The sequence below is a fragment of the Lygodium microphyllum genome, chromosome 22, assembly GCF_053477565.2.
Source record: "Lygodium microphyllum isolate KBCC chromosome 22, Lygodium_microphyllum_v1.1.10, whole genome shotgun sequence".
Classification (NCBI taxonomy): domain Eukaryota; kingdom Viridiplantae; phylum Streptophyta; class Polypodiopsida; order Schizaeales; family Lygodiaceae; genus Lygodium; species Lygodium microphyllum.
In genome coordinates, this window is record NC_141156.1 from 38,680,650 (window position 1) to 38,702,735 (window position 22,086).

The 22,086-nt window shown below is 43.6% G+C and overlaps 1 protein-coding gene across 1 annotated transcript in view; it reads left to right on the forward strand.

The window, feature by feature from the left end:
- Positions 1–1,675: 1,675 nt before the first annotated feature.
- Positions 1,676–22,086, forward strand: part of LOC148017044 (uncharacterized protein At4g37920-like) — a 29,384-nt gene continuing 8,973 nt past the window's right edge. The window contains exons 1-3 of the mRNA XM_087663452.1: positions 1,676–2,061; positions 2,152–2,708; positions 21,086–21,254. Of these exons, the coding sequence (XP_087519578.1) occupies positions 1,905–2,061; positions 2,152–2,708; positions 21,086–21,254 (883 nt within the window). The 5' untranslated portion in view covers positions 1,676–1,904. The remainder of the gene's footprint in view (positions 2,062–2,151; positions 2,709–21,085; positions 21,255–22,086) is intronic.

Sequence of the window (22,086 nt, forward strand, 5' to 3'; positions counted from 1 at the left end):
TGCTTAACCAAGATACACTTACTTTGTTGATGGTATAAATTATAACCTTTGCTTTCATTACTGTACCTAACAAAGATGCATTTTACAACCTTATCATCTAACTTCTTGTATTGTTGTACTAGTAGCAAAGCATAAGCTAAGAAACTAAAACCATGTAAGTAATTCACAATTAACTTTTTGCCATGTTAAGCCTTGTATGGAGTGATAGATTACAAAGTGTTGGTGGGACACTTATTAAGTATATAAGATGCACATAAAATAGCCTCAATCCAAAAACTATGTGGCAAAGATTAACTCTTAATCATACATCGTGCCATCTCCATGTATGATCTATTTTTCTCTTAGCTTCACCATTTTGCTATGGTGTATACGGTATTACACATTGTACTTTACCCCACATTCAACTAGATATACATTAAATTCCTTAGATATATGCTCATCCACTGATCAAAATGGAGGGTTCTCACTATACATCTAAAAAAAAATTCAGCCATACTAACAAAGTGTTTGTAGCATAAAAATAGTTCGGACTTAGCTTTTAACCGTACCTCCATTCATGCTTAGAATAGACATCAATGAAAGTCGCAAAGTACAAGTAGTTGCCAAAAGATGCTATTTGCACTAGAGCATAAATATCACTATGTAGAAGCTACAATTTGAGAACAACTCTCATTGAACTATCTATTAGACATGAAGAACATTACATTTTGCCCAATATATAACAGTCTTCGCAAATGTGTTTCTCAAGTGTCTCAAAAGTAGGCAATGAAGGCACCATATTAGATTTTTGTAAGTGTAGCAAACTAGCAAATTTTAGATGACCAAAATGTGCATGCTAAAACTTTGCACCTAAAATAGCTTATGAAACTACAACTACATATACCACATCTTTCATACATTTACCATAATAATTGAGCTTGTAGGGCCCATGATATATGAGCTAGATGTAATAATTGTATCACCATAAGAGATATCATAAACTATAAATTTGTCATCAATAAACTTCACAATCAAGCCAATCCTGGTGAATGCAAAAATTAACAATAAATTAATATTGATCTCTGGTACATATAAAGCATCCATAAGTGTAAAAGTATTACCATTTATAGTAGTCAACACAAAATTTCCAACTTTTTAAACACTATAAGAGGAGTTATTGGCATATGCCATAGTATTGCCCTTAGGGGCAGGCTTAAGAGAAGTGAACATATTGCGTAAAGAAGTAATATGCTTCGTGGGACCACTATCAACATACTATATATTGGAGGCCAAAACAAACCCAAGTCGAAAATATGAGGATATAATGTCCTGAAGAGCTCACTTGTAATTTATCTCGATCTGAGAATGCTCATCAAATCTTGTCCAAATCTGAGGAAATCAAGTGGAGGGTGTTGATGACTTTGCCTAAGAGGTTGAAGTCCAATTTGATACCAATTCTTGGATTTAGGGTTGTAGGAATGCAAGTACATAAGTAAGAGTGAGAGCATAGCTCATCGCCTATTGAGAGACATGTAAGGAGAAGATTTACAAGACTAAGTATACCCTAAAGTAGGCATATATGCAAGCGGGGGAAGAGACCTACGGAGGCAAAATAGTACCCCAAGCGTTTTAAAAGTATTCACACACATCGCTACAGAAATATGAGAACAAAACCCACATAGAATCCCACTACCTGGGCTGCACTTTTCAACCTAGTGTATTGAAAGAATTACGATATTGTTTTGGGTGAGTGTACCCAATGGGTATCATCACATAGGTAATCCACCGATATGGATGCCGCCTTATGCGCTGCCTGTGGACGCGCACGGTCGCCTGCTAGTATCCCAGCGGTCCTGATGGATTGCCAAAATTCTCCATCAGGTCTCGTGAAGATTCTCTAAGAACAATAGCAAGCAGACCGTCATATGGCTACGCTGGGGTTTGCCGCCAGCTCATTCGCTTCTTCGTCGACAGACCTGAGCACCCGATTGAGGCTGAATGGTGTCGCACGTCCCGTGTCTTCCCCGCCTCCTTTTCTCAAGATTAAACTCATCTCGCCCTGCAGTTTTCTGCCGGAAGCAGGTAGTTGGCTTTTGGAATACACACAGCTGCCGAGATTTTATTTGTGTAACGTGTTTCCATTGAAATTCACTGTACGTCATTTCTTGGCAGCAAATGGAGGTCAAACAAGAATGCTCTACCAAGCGAACCTTGGTGGAAGGCAGGTTTTTGAAAAGGCAGAAGTCTCTCCACAGTCTCAGGAGGAGATTGCATCTACACCTGCTTCTGCAACTGGGAAGTTGAGAGGTCTCAAAGACGGAATCGTCACAGCTGTGAACAGGGATATGCATGAAGAACTGCGAGGAGGTGGACAACAGTTCAACGATAGCCATGGCCATGGTATTGATAACCACAATCTTGGCAATGATGAAATGGAGCTTGAAGATGAAAAGTACAATCACAGCTATCCCACTAATGACAATGATCTTGCCAATGATGGAGTGGAGCTTGAAGATGACAACAGGATGGCTCGAGTTTGTGACAAGCTTATTGATATATTCATGATAGAGAAGACTAAACCAGAGGAATGGAGGAAACTACTTGCTTTTAGTAAGGAGTGGACCAACATCAAGCCATACTTTTTACGAAGATGTAATACTAGAGCACAAGAAGAGGTTGATGCCAAACGAAAAGGTGATCTTCTGAAATTGTCAAGGAAGATGAAGGAGGTAATTCAGGGCCTTTTGCTTCTTCACTTTGTCCTCCACAGTGACCATCGGATTCTTATAGACTGAACTCTAGTTATGTGTTTTGGTAGTGCTAGTTTTTTAAAGCATATGATGTAATGTACATCAACTGTAAAGCTCAACCTTGACATCCACTTGAGCCTTGTGAAGGAGCGGGGCATCAGATATCTAGTGGTGTGGCATGGAGAACACAAACTTACACACTTTTCCTTGCTACTTTGATTGGTATGTATTGCACTCATAAGTATGCATATCCCTCTGAAGTTGGCTGTAGAGACCATGTAAAAATGCCAAGGAGGCCTTATCGATTGTGTTGCCATTTGAATAGCCATGGCAAGAACCTTGATCACTAAGGTAAATAACAAGAGGAGAGCTACACTACTTCAAGTGCACAAACTTCTCCTCCAAGCTAAGTAAAGTATGTGAACCTTGGACAAAAAGTCTCCAAAAAGAAAAGAAGCAAAAACAGCTAGATAGTGTGGTCAATGCACTCATGCCATATTAGTGAGAGCAGCAGGGATATTGACTGCGTCTTTAAAATTTTCTTTTCATTGTCATCTTGTATGTGTAAGATAGTAAGTTTAGAAATCATGTGTTTATGAAATAAGTAAATTCAACTGAAATGAAGTCATGAAGCCATAGTGCGCTCAACATCTCATAGTAGGTTCCATGGATGATTGAGAATCAAGAACCAAAGTACGTCACACTTAGTGTACATTGATATCTTGGCAAGCCCCCGTAGGTGTCGATCATCTCATGTGCTCCATTTGTAATATCTTTGGAATAAAGTGTATCCAACCTAGTCGCCAACAATTTGCATGAAGTCCCAATGATGGGGAGTGCATAGGCAACATAAAGTTATATTAACAAGCCATGAAAGTTACATTGGTAAACCAACTTGATCCAGCTATTATACATCTTAGTCTGTTGGAATGGAGGATTTTGAAAGAAAAGGAGGTTATCTTGGAGTTTCCTGGCTGTGGGCTGCCTCGGAAGAAAAAGGGGCCATCTTGGAGGTTTCTACCTGTATCCCTCTCATTGTGGAAGACTCACAATGATGGATGCTATTTTGTAAATCAACCACTCAGTGCTTGTTTCAGTGCCGTGGACATGAAGTCGTTGACTCTTACTGCCAGAATGCAGTGATGCGGAAGTGGATGCACAGGCTGAGATAGAAGATGAAACATGGAGAGAGAGAGGAGACTCTGAGGAAGATGAATGCTGAATACTGAAAAGAGAGAGCAGCTATGTACAAGAGAGTGTGTGTAACCCTTAGAGACCTCAAAATACAATCTCTGATGAAACAGACTGAACCAGATCAGACTGTATACTGATGACTACACGTACAGCCTATAAATAGATGAAGAATGCAGCCAGATTGCCCTTGAAAACTGGGCCAACCTGATGCTAGAGATGCACAATAAAATCATAAAATAATAGATGCTGCATGCAATTTTCTGTATATGACTGATTGCCTGGAAATGATGTTAGACTGCTATCTGCCTGTTCATGATCATGGCCCAACATGTCAGATTGCTGCTGGCCTTTCCACAATGCGAGGCCTGACTGACATTCATAGGAGCTGATCCTCTAAGGCCCCCTCTTAAGACCCTGGACGGGTCATGAGACTAAGCTTAGGATCTGAACTGTAGATGTAATGTGACAGGGGGAAGAGCCTTGATGAAGAGATCCGCTAAATTGTCTTCAGTCTTGCAGTACTCCACTGTGACTATGCCGTCCAATATCTTCTCTTGCATGTAATGATACTTGATCTTGATACGGTTAGTTCTTGTGTGAAACTCTAGGTATTGAGCAATAGCTATGCAACTTTGTTTGTCATATAGAATGGTAGTAGCATGTCTTTGAGGGCAGCTAAGTTTACCCAGTAGTTTGCGAAGCCACATGGCCTCACATGTGGTGGTACACGCCATTAGATACTCTTACCTCTATAGAAGAAGGGGCCACCATGGGTTGCTTCTTGCTGCTCCATGAAACAACACCCCAATTCAATAAGAAACAATAGCCCAACCACAAAGCATAGATATTGTCACGAGGACGTGAAAATTTGATGCTTTGCTTATGTTTAATTGACATTTATGATTAATCAAATGTGCAATTAAAAGATGCACATGTGTTGCACATGTGAGGTGCAAGCTACTTTCTCACAGTTGAAGACCGAAGGACCCTGTGAAAAAGATGGGTGTCAAAGGCAAAAGTTGTAACAAGTTACACTTGTTAGATTCTAGGTGAATTTTGGTGTCAGTTTGCCCCTAGGACCATTAATTGGCCATTAAGTGTCAGTGGTGACACTAGGGACTAGGCATTAATTAATGGATTAATGCTTGTCCAAGGGTCAATTAATGCATGGGACCACTTTGGGTTGCAAATGGCCTAGCCAATTAATGTTTGGATGGGTAAGGTTAATTTTTTGGGCATGGATTAAGGGCTGAATTAATTTTCAAAATTAATTAAATTTGAAAATTAATTAAATGGCTGGAAATTGCTGAAAATGGATTAAGAAGGTTGCCACTTGGCAAAACTTTCCCATGCAAGTGGGGGAAAGGCTAAATAGGGCTGAAGGGAGAGGGAAATCTCGTTTTTTCATTTTGGAGTTGTTGGAAAGAGGTGTTGGACTGTTGCTGCCAGCTTTTGGGGCCAATTCCCAGCCATTGGAGACCATTTTGGTGATGGAGATTGCATATTCTTGACCTTGGGAAGCTGACAATTGCTGCTGATGCACTTTCTCCTGAAGATCACAGTCTTTGATACTCCTATTGTTATTGGTGCATCCGTTTGGGGCTGGTACAGTAGGGCAACAACTGATTTTCATCAGTTCTTCTCGACAAATCTCAAAATTTTCTCTCTCTACAGTATTCTCTCATCTCCTTCAGCCTATGCTCAGCCATTCTCAGCAATTCTCAGCCATTCGGAGGAGATCTCAGCCATTTTTGGTGGGCTCATCTGTAATTTCTGCAGTAAACCCTAATTCACAGCAGAAATTAGGGTTTAGTAGCCACCTTGGGATCCGTGCCAAAGATTGAAGGCTCAAGGGATTGAAATCAGCAGTTGATAATTGAAGATTATCAAGGGATTTCAGGAGCCAGCCCATCCCGAATTGATTTGGGGCAGCATTTGGCCAACCGTGGGTCAAATTGGAGAAGAAGTCTTGGGTGAAACAAGGGGCAAATGACCCAAAAGGCTTGCTGAACATTTATGATAGCAAGAGCAATTGGTTAGCAGGAGGAGATTAAAGAATCTCAAGTTGTACTCATTCCAATTGAATGAAAGCTAAAGAAATACCACAAGGGGCGCCAATTTTGGGGCCAACAAGGTGTCTGCTGTCCAAGAATGTTATGATAAAGTGTGTATTTCATTTTATGTGCATTTATTTATTGCTGTAATTAACTCTTAAATTAGCTTATCACCACCCATTCCAAGAAGGAAGGTTGGTTTCATGGTTCCATTGCCGGGATACATCAAATCTCCTGATTTGGTGGGCCCGAGGCACCTAATTGCAAGCCAAAGCTTTGTGCTAGTGCTAATTTTTGTGCTCAACTGAGAAATTACAGCAACATGTCTTCATACAGTGAGATGGAATCAAGTAGTGATGATGCCTCTCAGTATGGACATTCTCATGGAAATGAAGAAAATGCAATGCCTAATCTTGGACAAGGCTCTCATGATGGACAACAAGCTGAAAATGTTGTTGTTGGGCAAGATGTAGGGCCTTCAAGCCGTCATGAGGTAGATGACCAGCAAAGTGAAGAGGAATTTGATGACCAGTTCAAGAATCGGATGAGGGCAGCAGCAAATCTCTTTGTTGAATTGGCAAAGGATCCTTAGTTCACCCAATTTTTGAATGCTCCGAAGAAGGACAGCAAGGGCAAGAAGAAGTCAACTTCTACACCTTCGGGACAGCAAGGTGCATCGAAGGTAGTGCCAAATCCTTCACTTGAAGTTCCTAAAGAGACCAATGAAGCTAAACAGTTGGTACCTATGGGGCAAGGAATGCAAATGCAAGGCCATTACGGAAGTGCCAATCCAATGGATTTTGGACAACCGGGCATGCATGCTATGATGGGGCAGCTAGGATACTTTGGTGGTAGTACGATTTTTCATGCAATGGTTGGCCAAGGGCTGCATACGGGAATGCATGGCACAAATCCCTATGGTGTGCAGCAGCCAATGCATGGTGTACAAGGCCCATTGTATTCGGGTATGGCTGGAAATGTGCAAAACCCTATGTATGGTAGCATTGGCTTGATGACTGGGGCACAAAGTGGAATGTTTGGCAATGCATCTGTACCCCCGAATGCTTATGCGGCTCAAGGAATGACTGCTGGTCATCCAAATGCTTCATTTGGGCTTGGTTATGATGTAAATACAGCGAATGCACCCTTTTTGCAGCAGCCAGTGTATGACAACTTGATTCCCAAAGGGGAAGCAAAAGACTATGATGAGGGTGGAAAAGCAGTGAAGTTTGAGTCCTTCAGTGGTGCACAAGATAGGTTGAAAGCTTTGACCTTCATTCAGCAATTTGATGCAGCCTATTTAGGGGGAAACTTCACCGAATCCTGTAAGATTTGAAAGGCAGCCACTTTCTTGAAGGGGAATGCATTGTAGTGGTGGTCCACGCTCTTGATGCAAGGTAGAGCACCGTCAACATGGGTACAATTCAAGCAAATGTTTGCATCGAATTGGTTAACTAGTACCTTTGAGGTGGACATCATGACAGCTTGGAACAAAGCTTGATGCAAAGGAATGCAAGAATTTAGAGCAATACAATAAGAAGTTTTGGAATGCATTGCTGCCCGTCACTTCTTATCGTGCCGTACCCCTTCATGAGCAAGTGGAAAAATATGTATATGGGTTGCCCAAAGGAATCAGGGATTTTTGCATAAAATCCACCATGTCTAGCATGTCTCAGTTCATAGAGACTGCTGCTACAGCTGATGCTTTGCTGCGTGGAAAGGATTCGGGCTTCCAAGAGAGTGAGGAGAAGCTGAATAAAAAGTTGTTTGAGAAAAGGGGCATATTTGATAACTAGCCTAAAAAGAGGCCAAAACAGCAAAGAAAGGGCTCGAAAACATTGGCACAACGCAGGGAATTGATGGCTGCAAATAAATGCTTTATTTGTGAACAGGAGGGTCATATTGCAAAGAACTGTCCCAATAGGCAGCAAGCTGCAAAATCAGAAAAGTAGGCGGATCCTAAGGGTAAAAGGCCCAAAACATCAGTGGGATTGGTACATGATGTTGTTAGTGATCAGCCCAATGATGATGCTACTGAGTTGTGCAAAGCATGGGGCAAAATTAGGGATCAGCATGCATTGATCTTATTTGATAATGGTGCACAAGCCAACTTCATCTCTACTGACATGGCAGCCCGTCTAGGCATCAAAGAGGATGAGATGAGAGCCATGGGGGAAGTTGGAATGGCATGTAAGGGTCATGCAGAACCTATCACACCACTCATTGGAAAGCTTTGTTTGCACATACAGGGATATGTGGACAGCAAAGAGTTTTACATTGCTCCACTTGAGGGTTGTGATGTGTTGCTTGGTATGCCATGGTGCCACTGTATACATGCAGTGATTGATTCAGACGCAAAAGAGATCACTATTCAACATAAGAGAAAGATACTCACACTTGATGTAAAGTTGAAAGGGAAATTTATCCATGTTGTATCTGCAGTTGCTATTTCTAAAGTAATGAAAAATCATCTTTCAGTATATTTAGTTTTTGCTAAGGATAAGGATGATAGTGAGAATGTTGGGAATATGTCTAAATTAGAGAATGATTGCATGTCATTTCTGAAAATGTAGGCTGATTGCTTTTGTTAGTCACTTCCAAGGCAGCTACCACTTGAAAGACCCAAAGATCATGGCATAGACCTTATCCTTGGAAGTAGCCCTCCTAATAAGCCACCCTATAGAGTCAGTTCAGCCCAACAGGAGGAGATTATGACTCAGGTAAATGAGCTGTTAGAAAAAGGGCTGATTCAGCCCAGCTCATCTCCTTTCTGTTCTCCAGTGCTTTTGGTGCAGAAAAAGAATGGTTCATGGTGTATGTGCATTGACTATCGTGCTCTGAACAAGATCACGATAAAGAACCGCTTTCTGATCTCTCGGATCGATGATGTTATGGATAGATTGCAGGGGGCAGCAATATTCAGCCGTATAGATTTGAAAAGTGGGTATCATCAGATACGCATTAGACTAGAGGATGTGCCTAAGACAGCTTTTAGGACATCTTTTGGGTTACATGAATTTCTTGTCATGCCTTTTGGACTTACGAATGCTCTTGTCACTTTTAATCGGATGATGGATCGCATCTTTTGACCACATAGAGCATTTGTGGATACTCTCTTTGATGACATGATTGTCTATTCAAAGAATGAGACAGAGCATAGAAAACACTTGGACATTGTTTTCAATGAGCTACGTAAGCATAGGCTGGTTATCAATGACAAGAAGAGTGAATTCTTTTTGCATGAAATCCACTTCTTGGAACATATTGTATCGGCTGATGGTATTCGTATGGACCCTGCTAAGGTTGAAGCAATACGTTCATGGCAAGCTTTGAAGAATGTTCATGAGATCCGCAGCTTCTTGGGTTTATGTTCTTACTATAGAAAGTATGTACGCGGGTTTGCTGAAATTGCATCTCCATTGCATGCTTTGCAAAAGAAAGATGTGCCATTTAGATGGACAACAATGGAAATTTCAGCATTTGAAAAGTTGAAGGAAAAGATGACTTCAGATCCTGTGCTTGTGTTGCCTGATCTACGGAAGTCATTTGTGGTTTAGTGTGATGCATGTGGTAACAGCATTGAGGCTGTCCTTATGCAAGATGGTCGAGTTGTGGCTTATGAGCGTCGAATTCTCCATGGTACAGAGAGGAATTTACAGGTTTATGAGAAAGAGCTCTTGGCTGTAATTCATGCATTGTCTATGTGGAAACATTGTTTGTTGCGGGTTGATTTTACAGTGCAGACAGACCATCAGACTTTGAGGTACTTTCTGATGCAAACAAAGTTGTCAGAGAAGCATATGAGATGGGCAAATTTTCTCTCTATGTTTCATTTTCGGTTTGTACACATTGATGGTAAAAAGAATGTTGTGGCTGATGCATTGTCACGTAAGCCACAAATTTCAGCCGTCATTATGGTTTATTACATTGAGTTGGATGCCATGAAAGAGCAATATACTGCTGATTCAGACTTTGCTAATGTTTATGATCAGCTTTGCAATGGCCAAAGGTATAAGCATTTTATGCTAAGAGATGGGTTTTTGTTGATGCATGGACGACTGTGTGTCACAAAGTAGTTGAGGCATAGAGTGATCATTGAAAGTCATGCCCCTCCGTATGCAAGACATAGAGGTATTGATGCCACAGTCAAGGCAGTGGAGCATTTCTTTTATTGGCCAGCTTTGAGGCATGATGTAGAGCAGTATGTTAGGGCATGCATCATATGTCAGAAGGTAAAGCATGATAGGCAAAAGATGTCGGGCTTGTTGCAACCCTTGCCTATTCCAGATAGGCCTTGGCAGAGCATTGCTATGGACTTTATCTTTGAGCTTCTTAGGACACCTACAGGGAATGATGGGATATAGACTATTATTTGCAGGTTTAGCAAACAAGCCCATTTCATTCCGGTGAGGAAGAATATAAAGGCTGATCATATGGCACGATTATTTATGTAGCACATTTTCAAGTATCATGGTATGCCTGAGTTGATCATCAGTGATCGAGACCCTCGGATGACCAGTCTATTCTGGAAGGGTTGCTTGAGAACATGGGTACCACGCTGAAATTCTCATCATCCTTCCATCCACAGACAGATGGTCAGTTTGAGGAAGCAAATTCCACAGTGTTGGATCTTTTGAGGTGCTATGTTTCAGACCACAAGACATAGTGGGAGCAGTATTTGCCATTGGTTGAGTTTGCATACAATAATACAGTGCATAGTTCCACTGGCAAGGCTCCATTTGAGGTGGTTGAGGGTGGCAAGAAGGTTCCACCTATTTTGCACACTAAGGATAAGATCTTTGAGGCTGATTGCTTTGTGGAAAGCTTAGATGCAGCCTATGCAAAGATAAAGTATGCACTTCAGAGATCACAGGACAAGCAAAAGTGGGCAGCTCATCACCATAGACGTGCTTTGCAGTTTGTAGAGGGCGATTATGTATTCCTGCGTTTCGAAAAGGCAAGGCTGAAAAAGATGAAGGGAAGAGAGAGGTTGTATCCGAAGTTAAGCATGAGATACTATGGGCCCTTTCAAGTGTTGGAAAAGGTCACCTATGTTGCATATCGGCTGAAATTACCTCCACATTGGTGGATACTCAATGCCTTTCATGTTAGTTTGTTGAGACCTTTTCGTGGTGATGTGCCAGAAGATGTATCTGCTGAAATTTAGCTAGAGGTTGAGGAACTAGATGAGATTTTGGTACCCGAGCAGATTTTGGCACATAAGGAAAGGAAGGTTAGAGGTAAAGTTTCCAGAAGATATTTGGTGAAGTTTCAAAATTATTCACCAATGGATGCAAAATGGATGGAAGAGGATGACTTGGCAGACCATCATCAGTTTTTGCAACTTTATCTCGATGCCTTTCAGTTAGAGCTGACTTTGGATCGGGCTTACTTAGGTTCAGCAGAGCGGGCGTCTGGAGCATTGCCTGATGCTCTAGGGGGAGGTAGCACTTCCACTCCACCGGTTTTGGACAGCTCTCGTATGTATTCAGCATGTATCCAAGGTACTGTGCTGACAGTATGTCTGCCATGAGGTCACTGCTCGATGTACTAGTCACTGTGAGATACATGTATATGAGTATGGTTGTCACCGCGGCTCTGAGACTCTACTTATGCATGAGTTGTTGGACCAGTTTAGCATGAGTTTTTGGACCAGTTTGGCATGAGTTTTTGCCTCAGTTTTGAGATCAATTTCTGATTAGTGTCAACTCAGTTTTTGATTAGTTTGAGAACCGTTTATGATCACTTTGGGATCAGTTTTGCATCAGCTTTTGCATCAGTTTTTGATCAGTTTTTTTTAAACCATCAGCTTGTGATCAGTTTGGAGTCACATTTGTAGCCATTTGTGATGAGTTCTCATATCAGTCCATGATTAGGTCATGCTCAGTTTTTAATAGTTTACAGCTGCATCTAGATGAATGTCATTGACAATTCAACCATAGTTTCCGCTCGGTTTATGCTTTACTATGGTTGTGTAGTCAACACTGTTGAGAAACAAAAGTTTGGAATGCGTCCGATGAGTTTTTGGCAACAGTTCTGAACTATTGTTGAGCTTTATGCTATGTTTATGCTGGCTGGAAATTTTCAGCAAATGGTGGGCATATGAGATAGATAGTCAGCAGTGGCCAATGTTGTGTTGACTATGATGCCTTGTGAAAATTCCAGTGCAGTATTGTTTGCTTTGACACATTACAGTGCAATCGAGGACGATTGCAAGGATTTCAAGGGGGTGGTTGTTAGAGAGGATCACAGCCAGGCAGGTACAGCCAGCCTGGTGCAGTCCAGTCGGACTGCTGCAGTCGGACCTGCAGCAGTCGGACTGCCACGTGGCAGTCCGACTGCCTGCAGCCATTTTATTCCAGGCTGCGCCCCAGTTTTGAGCCCCGTTCTAGGTGATTTTTCGCCTATTTATTGCTGACGTTTTCAGCAGTTTGGCCACTATTCTCTGTCGCAGATTACAGACCGGTGCCGTGCAGATCTCTGTCTCTGTTCACAGATTTCAGACAGCAGACAGTGCAGACTGCAGCAGACTTCGAGGTGGACAGCAGGTCGCATCGTCGAGGTGGAGACACGCAGTCCAGCGCACTGCGCCCATGTATATCTTTGTATTCAGCATTCTTTATACAGCAGATCTTCAGTGTACACTGTCTCTTTCTCTCCCTTCTCTCTCTGCGTTCTCTCTCCCTCAGTCCTACGCTTCCGCACCGCTGCACTCTGACATGGTATCAGAGCAGTGTTTGAGGGCTGACTGAGCGCAGAATCAACCTGAAGAGGAGTTTCCATCGCGACACAAATTTGCGTTTTTTGCGTTTAAGGGCAGACAGGAGGGCTGCGCCTTGGAACAAGGCTGAAACAAGTGTGGGCGCACAGGAAAGGAGTACAGGTGGTGGATTTGCTGCTGTTTTACTGCTGTTTGACGCGGAGAAAGTTTGAGTTTTCAACCTAAAAGTGCAGGTTTTGCTTTTTCATTGCCTCCGGTGGGTGAAGAAGCTTCGGGACACGGAAGAGCCTTAGCAGGCTGAGTTTACTCAGTCAGAGGGGGCTGCTTTTGCGTTTGAGAAGGCATTGCAGGTGAAGATGTCTACAGAGATGGACTTGGAGTTCCAGGCGATTATGGACCGGAAGGTGCCTGTCCTACCGGCTCTTCCTACAGATCAGAAGCTCGACGGCGACAACTACCGCATTTGGCGCGTTATGATGTTGGCCATTCTGGAGTCCTATGATTTGGCGGAGTTGGTACAGGAAGATATTGACCGGCCTTCGGTAAGAGATGAGTCCAAACTCTCTTCCGATGCTCGTGCGGAGTTGGCCAGGGCCCAGTCTCATTGGGACAAACTGAATGCCAGGATTCGATCCTTTCTCTTTCTATCATGCACTACAGCCGTGATCGCTCACATCGAGCACTTGACGGTGGCTCGTGAGATATGGCTGGAGCTTGATCAAATGTACAATCGGATGACCCTGATGAAGAGGGTTTCTTTGGAGGTACAGATGCGGACCTTGTCCGTCAATAAGTCTTCTTCGCTAAGGGAACACATTAACAAGCTAAGGCAGCTACAGATGCAGGTTCAGAATGCGGGGAAGCCGATCTCCTCCGAAGACATGGTGATCACACTTTTGTCCCAGTTGCCGCCACGATTCGGTACATTTTACTCTGCCCTTATTGCTTCGGGGCGAGAGTCTACTCTTCGGTGGGAAGAGTTGGTTCCTATGGTCTTGGACCAAGAGGAACAGTTAAAGGGACAGAATGCTTCCAAGACGGAGGCGTTGACAGGTCAAGCCTCTCAGAAGAAGGGGAAGGACCAAAAGAAGAAGAAGGGGGATAACAAGTCCAAGAAGGACAAGGACAAAGACTCCACATGCCATATTTGTGGAAAGACTGGCCATTGGAAGAAGGATTGCCCTGACAAAGACTCGAAGGACACCAAGAAGAAGGAAACCAAGGATTCTGGAGCGGTGGCTGCACCCTCATCAGCTGCATTTCTACATTTAGTTGTCATTGAGGACGCTTCACCGAATGCTTCTGATGCTGCGATGGCGGCTTCCCAATCTCGAGAGTGGATTATTGATAGTGGTGCCTCACGGCACATGACTCCTTCATCAGATGGTGTTGCCCAGCTGCGACCTTCGCGTGGGCAAGTTCTCATTGGAGACAGCTCTTCAGTTTCTATTGCAGGTCGGGGTAAGATGCAGCCTATTCCGGATGGACGAGGTGGCACCCATACCTCAGAGGTTTTGCATGTACCAGGATTGGGGTACCATCTCCTTTCAGTCCATAAGATTTGCTCCCTTGGTCTTCTGGTGGAGTTTGACAGTTCTACAGTGCGAGTCCTTGATCGTGAATCGAGGAAGGTTCTATCATCTGGATATGAGGAGAACGGCATTTACAAACTGAAGTCTTCCACTGCCCTCTCTACTCTTCTTCTTACCTCACAGTCAGTCTGAATTATGGCATGCTAGGTTTGGTCACCTGAACTATGACTATCTTTGGAAGGCGTCACGGGGACAGCTTGTTCGAGGGTTGCCAGATATAGTGGTGAGCCAGCAGCCATGTGTCTCCTGCATATGGGGGAAGCAGCATCGGGATGCCATCCCCCACACAGCTTCGCGGCGGTCTACTTCACCGATGGAGTTAGTATCTACGGATCTATGTGGCCCTATGAGGAATGAGTCCCTGCGTGGGAGCTCGTACTTCATGCTGATCGTGGATGACTATAGCAGGATGACATGGGCCTACTTTTTGGCACTAAAGTCAGAAGCTTTCTCGCACTTCAAGGATTGGCTTCTCTTTGAGGAGAACCGATCAGGCCGGAAGTTGAAGACCTTGCGATCCGACAAGGGAGGTGAATTTGTGTCTAATGAATTTGCTTGGTTTTGTGCAGATAGAGGAATTCACCAGGAGTTTGCCAATACTAATACTCCTCAAGAAAATGGTATTCTAGAACGGAAGAACTGCAGTGTGATCGAGATGGCGCGCACCATGATGGAGCACCGACAGACCCCTCAGGTTCTGTGGGCCGAGGCTGTGGCTACTGCAGTCCACATCCTTAATCGATCCCCTACTTCGGCCGTGGAAGGGATGACTCCATTTGAGGCTTATTTTGGGACGAAGCCAGATGTTTCTTACTTTCGGGTCTTTGGGTGTGATGCCTATGTTCACATTCCCAAGGCTCACCGTGACAAATTTGAAGCGGCTTCCCGAAAACAGGTATTTGTTGGCTACAGCTCCCAGTCCCAAGGCTACCGACTGTATGATCCCGTCAAGCGGGATGTATATACTAGCCGTGATGTGCGGTTTGTGGAGGTTCCGGCTACTTCAACGGGTGAGGAGCATCCCGTTCTTGGAGATCCAGGGGAGAGTTTGGCTCCTTCTACAGTTCCACTGGAGCCTGTGCCGTTTGATTATGATTCTGTTTCTGACACAGAGTCTACTGTTCCACCGGATCCTTCTGAGGAGTTACCACCGGTGGACATTCCAGAGTCTTCTACTGATGGAGAACGACGAGGGGAGGTTCGGCCTCCTCCTCGCTGGGCCCGTGACACACTCCGTGATTCAGGGATCGAGGGGGTTCCTGAGGAGTGGGGACCGCAGGATGGTCCGCGGCGGTCACGGAGGCACCAGGCGCATTCTTCGGAGCTAGTGTGCTCCAATTATTGTTTGATGTCTCGAGTTATGCAGGATCGAGAGCCCACCTCCGTGAAGGAGGCTTTACAGTCCACCCCATGGAAGAAAGCTATGGAAGCTGAGTTGGAGGCTATTGAGAGGAATGGCACTTGGTCACTTGTGCCACGCTCCCCGAAGAAGAAGGTGATTGGAGTCAAGTGGGTCTTCAAGACCAAATATCTCAGTGATGGTACTTTGGATAAGCACAAGGCTCGCCTTGTTGCTAAGGGTTTTGCCCAGCGCCCAGGGATTGACTGTCATGACACCTTTGCCCCTACAGCTCGTATGGCAACCATTAGAGCTGTTCTTGCTTTGGCTGGCCATAGGAGATGGCCTATTTATCAGCTGGATGTGAAGTCGGCCTTCCTGAATGGTGATTTGAAGGAGGAGATCTACGTTGAGCAGCCTCCTGGCTTTTGTTCTTCAGATGGGAAAGTCTACAGGTTGAAGAAGGCCCTGTATGGTCTCAAGCAGGCCCCGCGAGCTTGGAACGAGAAGATTGATTCGTTCCTCCAGTCTCAGTTGGAATATCGGCGGTCCAAGGCCGATCCGCAGCTGTATGTTCACACTTCCGAGGATGGTTGTGTGCTGTTTGTATTATATGTTGATGATTTGATTGTCACAGGTGATGATGCACAGCAGGTCCAGGAGACAAAGTCAGCTTTACATCGGACGTTCGAGATGACGGATTTGGGGCTACTCCATTTCTTTTTAGGCCATGAGATTTATCAGTCTCAGAGGGGGATCTTTCTCTCCCAACAGAGATATGTTCAGGAGCTCTTGGTGACTTTTGAGATGGAAGATTGTCGGACCCTCTCTACTCCTATGGATCCGAACTGGAAGGCCACTTCCCCCTCAGCTTCTCCTTTGGCGGATGCTTCCCGCTATCGACAGTTGATAGGGTCTTTGATTTGGCTTCTCAACACCAGGGTTGATCTATGTTTTGCTGTTGGGCTCTTGGCAGGGTTCATGAGTGAACCTAAGACGGTGCATTGGCAGGCTGCTCAGAGGATACTTCGGTATCTGAGGGGGACGTCTGATTTGGGGATTCATTACCCCGCAGGGACAGATGGGTCAGATCTTGTACTTGTAGGTTGGAGCGACTCGGATTGGGCCGGTGACGTGGACCACAGGCGGTCTACAACAGGTTACTGCTTTACTTTGGGTGCAGGTGTTATTTCTTGGAGTAGCAAGAAGCAGCCCACGGTAGCCCTTTCGTCTACTGAGGCGGAGTATCGGGCCGCGTCTTCCACCACATGCGAGGTTGTGTGGCTTCGGAGATTGTTGGAGGAGCTTGGGTGCCCCCAGACTCGTCCTACATTGCTGCGATGTGACAATGAGAGTTGCATTGCCTTGGCAAGGAACCCTGTTTTTCATGCCCGGACGAAGCACATTGAGATCCAGTACCACTTCATCCGAGAAAAGCTTCTGGATGAGACCATCACTGTGGAGTATTGCAAGACGGAGGACAATCTTGCGGATTTGTTTACGAAGGCGCTTCCTCAGGCTCTACTTTGGCAACATTCCAGATTCCTCAGGCTTCTGCCCTGCCCAGGCTTTGAGAGGGGGTGTTAGAGAGGATCACAGCCAGGCAGGTACAGCCAGCCTGGTGCAGTCCAGTCGGACTGCTGCAGTCGGACCTGCAGCAGTCGGACTGCCACGTGGCAGTCCGACTGCCTGCAGCCATTTTATTCCAGGCTGCGCCCCAGTTTTGAGCCCCGTTCTAGGTGATTTTTCGCCTATTTATTGCTGACGTTTTCAGCAGTCTGGCCACTATTCTCTGTCGCAGATTACAGATCGGTGCCGTGCAGATCTCTGTCTCTGTTCACAGATTTCAGACAGCAGACAGTGCAGACTGCAGCAGACTTCGAGGTGGACAGCAGGTCGCATCGTCGAGGTGGAGACACGCAGTCCAGCGCACTGCGCCCATGTATATCTTTGTATTCAGCATTCTTTATACAGCAGATCTTCAGTGTACACTGTCTCTTTCTCTCCCTTCTCTCTCTGCGTTCTCTCTCTCTCAGTCCTACGCTTCCGCACCGCTGCACTCTGACAGTGGTCTGTCACGAGGACGTGAAAAATTGATGCTTTGCTTATGTTTAATTGATATTTGATTAAAGGATTAATCAAATGTGCAATTAAAAGATGCACATGTGAGGTGCAAGCTACTTTCTCACAGTTGAAAACCGAAGGATCCTATGAAAAAGATGGGTGTCAAAGGCAAAAGTTGTAACAAGTTACACTTGTTAGATTCTAGGTGAATTTTGGTGTCAGTTTGCCCCTAGGACCATTAATTGGCCATTAAGTGTCAGTGGTGACACTAGGGACTAGGCATTAATTAATGGATTAATGCTTGTTCAAGGGTCAATTAATGCATGGGACCACTTTGGGTTGCAAATGGCCTAGCCAATTAATTTTTGGATGGGCAAGGTCAATTTTTTGGGCATGGATTAAGGGCTGAATTAATTTTCAAAATTAATTAAATTTGAAAATTAATTAAATGGCTGGAAATTGCTGAAAATGGATTAAGAAGGTTGCCACTTGGCAAAACTTTCCCATGCAAGCGGGGGAAAGGCTAAATAGGGCTGAAGGGAGAGGGAAATCTCGTTTTTTCATTTTGGAGCTGTTGGAAAGAGGTGTTGGACTGTTGCTGCCAACTTTTGGGGCCAATTCCCAGCCATTGGAGACCATTTTGGTGATGGAGATTGCATATTCTTGACCTTGGGAAGTTGACAATTGCTGCTGATGCACTTTCTCTTGAAGATCACAGTCTCTGATGCTCCTATTGTTGTTGGTGCATCCGTTTGGTGCTGGTAGAGCAGGGCAGCAACTGATTTTGATCAGTTCTTCGCGACAAATCTCAAAATTTTCTCTCTCTACAGCGTTCTCTCATCTCCTTCAGCCTATGCTCAGCCATTCTCAGCAATTCTTAGCCGTTCGGAGGAGATTTCAGCCATTTTTGGTGGGCTCATCTGTAATTTCTGCAGTAAACCCTAATTCACAGCAGAAATTAGGGTTTAGTAGCCACCTTGGGATCCGTGCCAAAGATTGAAGGCTCAAGGGATTGAAATCAGCAGCTGATAATTGAAGATTATCAAGGGATTTCAGGAGCCAGCCCATCCCGAATTGATTTGGGGCAGCATTTGGCCAACCGTGGGTCAAATTGGAGAAGAAGTCCTGGGTGAAACAAGGGGCAAATGACCCAAAAGGCTTGTTGGACATTTATGATAGCAAGAGCAATTGGTTAGCAGGAGGAGATTGAAGAAACTCACCAATTGAATGAAAGCTAAAGAAATACCACAAGGGGCACCAATTTTGGGGCTAACAGGGTGTCTACTGTCCAAGAATGTTATGGTAAAGTGTGTATTTCATTTTATGTGCATTTATTTATTGCTGTAATTAACTCTTAAATTAGGTTATCACCACCCATTCCAAGAAGGAAGGCTGGTTTCAGATCTAGCCTCGTGTTAATACGCCATATCAAAGAAGCCATTGGCCTTTAGTAACTAGAATCATTCACAGCCTTTGAATCGCCACAAGCTGTCACTTTTCAATTTTGATGCATCAAAGAAGAAATCGATCGACAAGCTGCCATTCCAAAAGCCATTAATAACTCTTGAACATATTATTGTTGAGAAAGGGAAATCCCCTCTCATTTTGCCATATCTCATGGCCAAGAAAAAAGTGTACCAGCCCCATGTTTGTAATTTTGAACTCCTAGTTGAAAAAAACCCTTGGTCTTTTGTAGTATCTGAGTGCATTATCCAATCAAAATTTAGGTTGTCTAACTAGAGCATGAACACAACTGTCTAGCCACGTTAGATATGGACATAGAGAGTGGAATTGGAGTTTGATCTTTGATATCCCCGCCTTTCCTTAAGACTGGTGTTGATCTTTTCATTCCATGCACATGGAGATTTTTTCAAGCCATAAAGAGCCTTCTTTAATTGGCGCGCCTATCCCTTGGCACCTAAGCTTGTGAACTAGGGATTGCTCAATGCAGATATCCTCTTTCAAATTTCCATTGAGAAATGCAGATTTCACATCAACCTAACAGATTGGCCATGGCCTATGGCTAGCTAGAGCAAGAACAACCCTATACAATTGAGTGCAAACCAGAATTTTAGTGGCACATCACCCTTATCCTCTCTATACTGCTCTTAGCATTGCACTCCCTCATGTGAAACATATAGATGTAGTGGTTTGCCCAATTGTGAAGTTAATTGTGAAATGTTTTACTCCCAAAACATTTCACCATTGGTGAGGTCCTAAGTGAAACACTACATAAAGTGGTAGAATAGCACAATTAGAATATGTGCATTCAATAATTTAATAGGACTTGTTTTGTTTTGTTATTTTTTTTGGGTAGTGAAATGGGTAGGTGAAACATTGGAAATTGATACATATCATTATTTCACATTTCACCTCTAATGAAACATGTGTCATGGTTATCATGCCAATTGTGCATTTGTCAAGGCTTGTGGTGGATGCTATGCAACCATGCATTTGCAAAATAGATATAGGAGGCTATGGATAAAGAGCTAAATTGTAGAGTCTTTAGTGTAACCGTATGAGCTACCCATGATAAAGGTGTCATATCCATATAAGATCATGTTAGATCAATATTGTTGCAAGGACCAAAACACCAAACCCAACCATTGATGCACACAGCTAGGTTCCCAACAATCGGCCATTGCTCATGTGCAAATGGCTAGATTCCCAACAATCAATCAATGCTTGTGTGCTTGAACTGCATGGCCATGCTTCTAAATGTGATGCAAACCATCATGGCAAAGTGTACCATAGATGCAAGAAAAGTGGAAATTATAGCTGGCCTCCATATGTTTACGACAAATATATTTGTGAGTGAGCTCTTAGAATGAGCCTAGAATGGGACATTGTTCTAACCTACACCAAGTTGTAATTTGCGTGGGAGCTTGAGATGTTTATTTCAGCTTGTCTTTCATATCTCAGCAGTGTAAGGTATGGGCTTTTTCAGAGAGGGGCCTTACTCTATACTATGATCATTATTTACTAGCATCTTGCATCTAAAATTCTTGCTCTTGGCTAGATGGCTTTGCAAAGCAGAGGGGTGAAGTGGCTTTAGCTTTTTTATAAGACAAGATTCAGCAAGTGACATATGACATCCCATTTCCACATTCTTGCCTTCAATGCAATTCTAAAGGTTGTATTACTCTTGAAGCTATTTCAGGGTAGATTTGTACATGATCAAGCTTGCTTGAAGTTCTACCTTGATTACGGCAAATCAGTGATAAGTTGGACTATGTTGTCAGCTGCATGGGCAACCAAAAGCTGACCGATCTTTTACATAATATCAAAATGACATAAGGTTTTACATGAGCAAAGTGACTGTTAAACAAAAAGTTAGTAATGTGGTTCTAGTGTGGCCTAATCATGACCATGGATCTTCATTTTATGAGCAGGTTGATAGTGACATGGAAAGGCACAATAACTTGCTTGCATATATCAAAGAACATGAAACGGACTTAGATGCTGTAGTGGCTAGGCGGCGGAAAGACTTCACCAGTGACTTCTTTGAACATCTTGGACTGCTGTATCAGGCTTCATATGACAATCCTGATGAACAACAAGGTAATTATGAAGATCTTCAATTTGGAAGTCCACAATACTCTGAAGGTTTATACAAGTTCTAAAGTTTTAGAGGAGGAAGAAGATACCGGCAGGGTTTGTCTGCGCTAAAAGAGTTCCTGCATCGTGCTTTGTTTGCTACTGTTTTCTGTATCTATTTTGGATGGCCTTGATTATCCTAGGGTAGAGTTGAGAAGATTCTGAACTGGTTTTTTACTTCTTTGCATTGCGAGACGTAAGCTGGCTCACTGTAATTGTGCATGATATTGCTGTATATGCTATTTGTAACTGCAAAACCCTTGCATCACAGCCACACAGTCAAAGTTTATGGCCAACCTCTATTGGTCGTTTGATACTTGCAAGTCCCTATTCTCATAGATTGCCCCACCTTTTGCCTATAAAGGGAGGGTGAGTGACATTCATTCACTTGCTGTGCTGAAAGGGAGCCTATGAAGCATGAATTGGTGCGCTAGTTTTTATATTCTTGATCTGATTGTGGATTCATGTTTCTGCATACTTCTGTGTTTTACATGCTTATAGTTTATTTGCTTTGTTTCTTTCATTCTTCTGCTGTGTATTGCACTTCACTGATACATGGGAATGGATTTTCAGGTGGAGTTATGCTCTTGCTTGGAATTTAGTGTTCATGCTTGCTTCTGCAAATGCCACATGTTTGTTTAAGGTTCAAGGCAGATTTTGTCCCTGCCTTAGGTGGTTTTGACATGTGGATTTCTTATTAATCTGTAGTAGCAGTTATGCTATGTACCTTAGCATTTTAGCTCGTTAGGAATTGTACCCATGAAGGGTTTGAACAAACTCACACGGAAAGCATTGT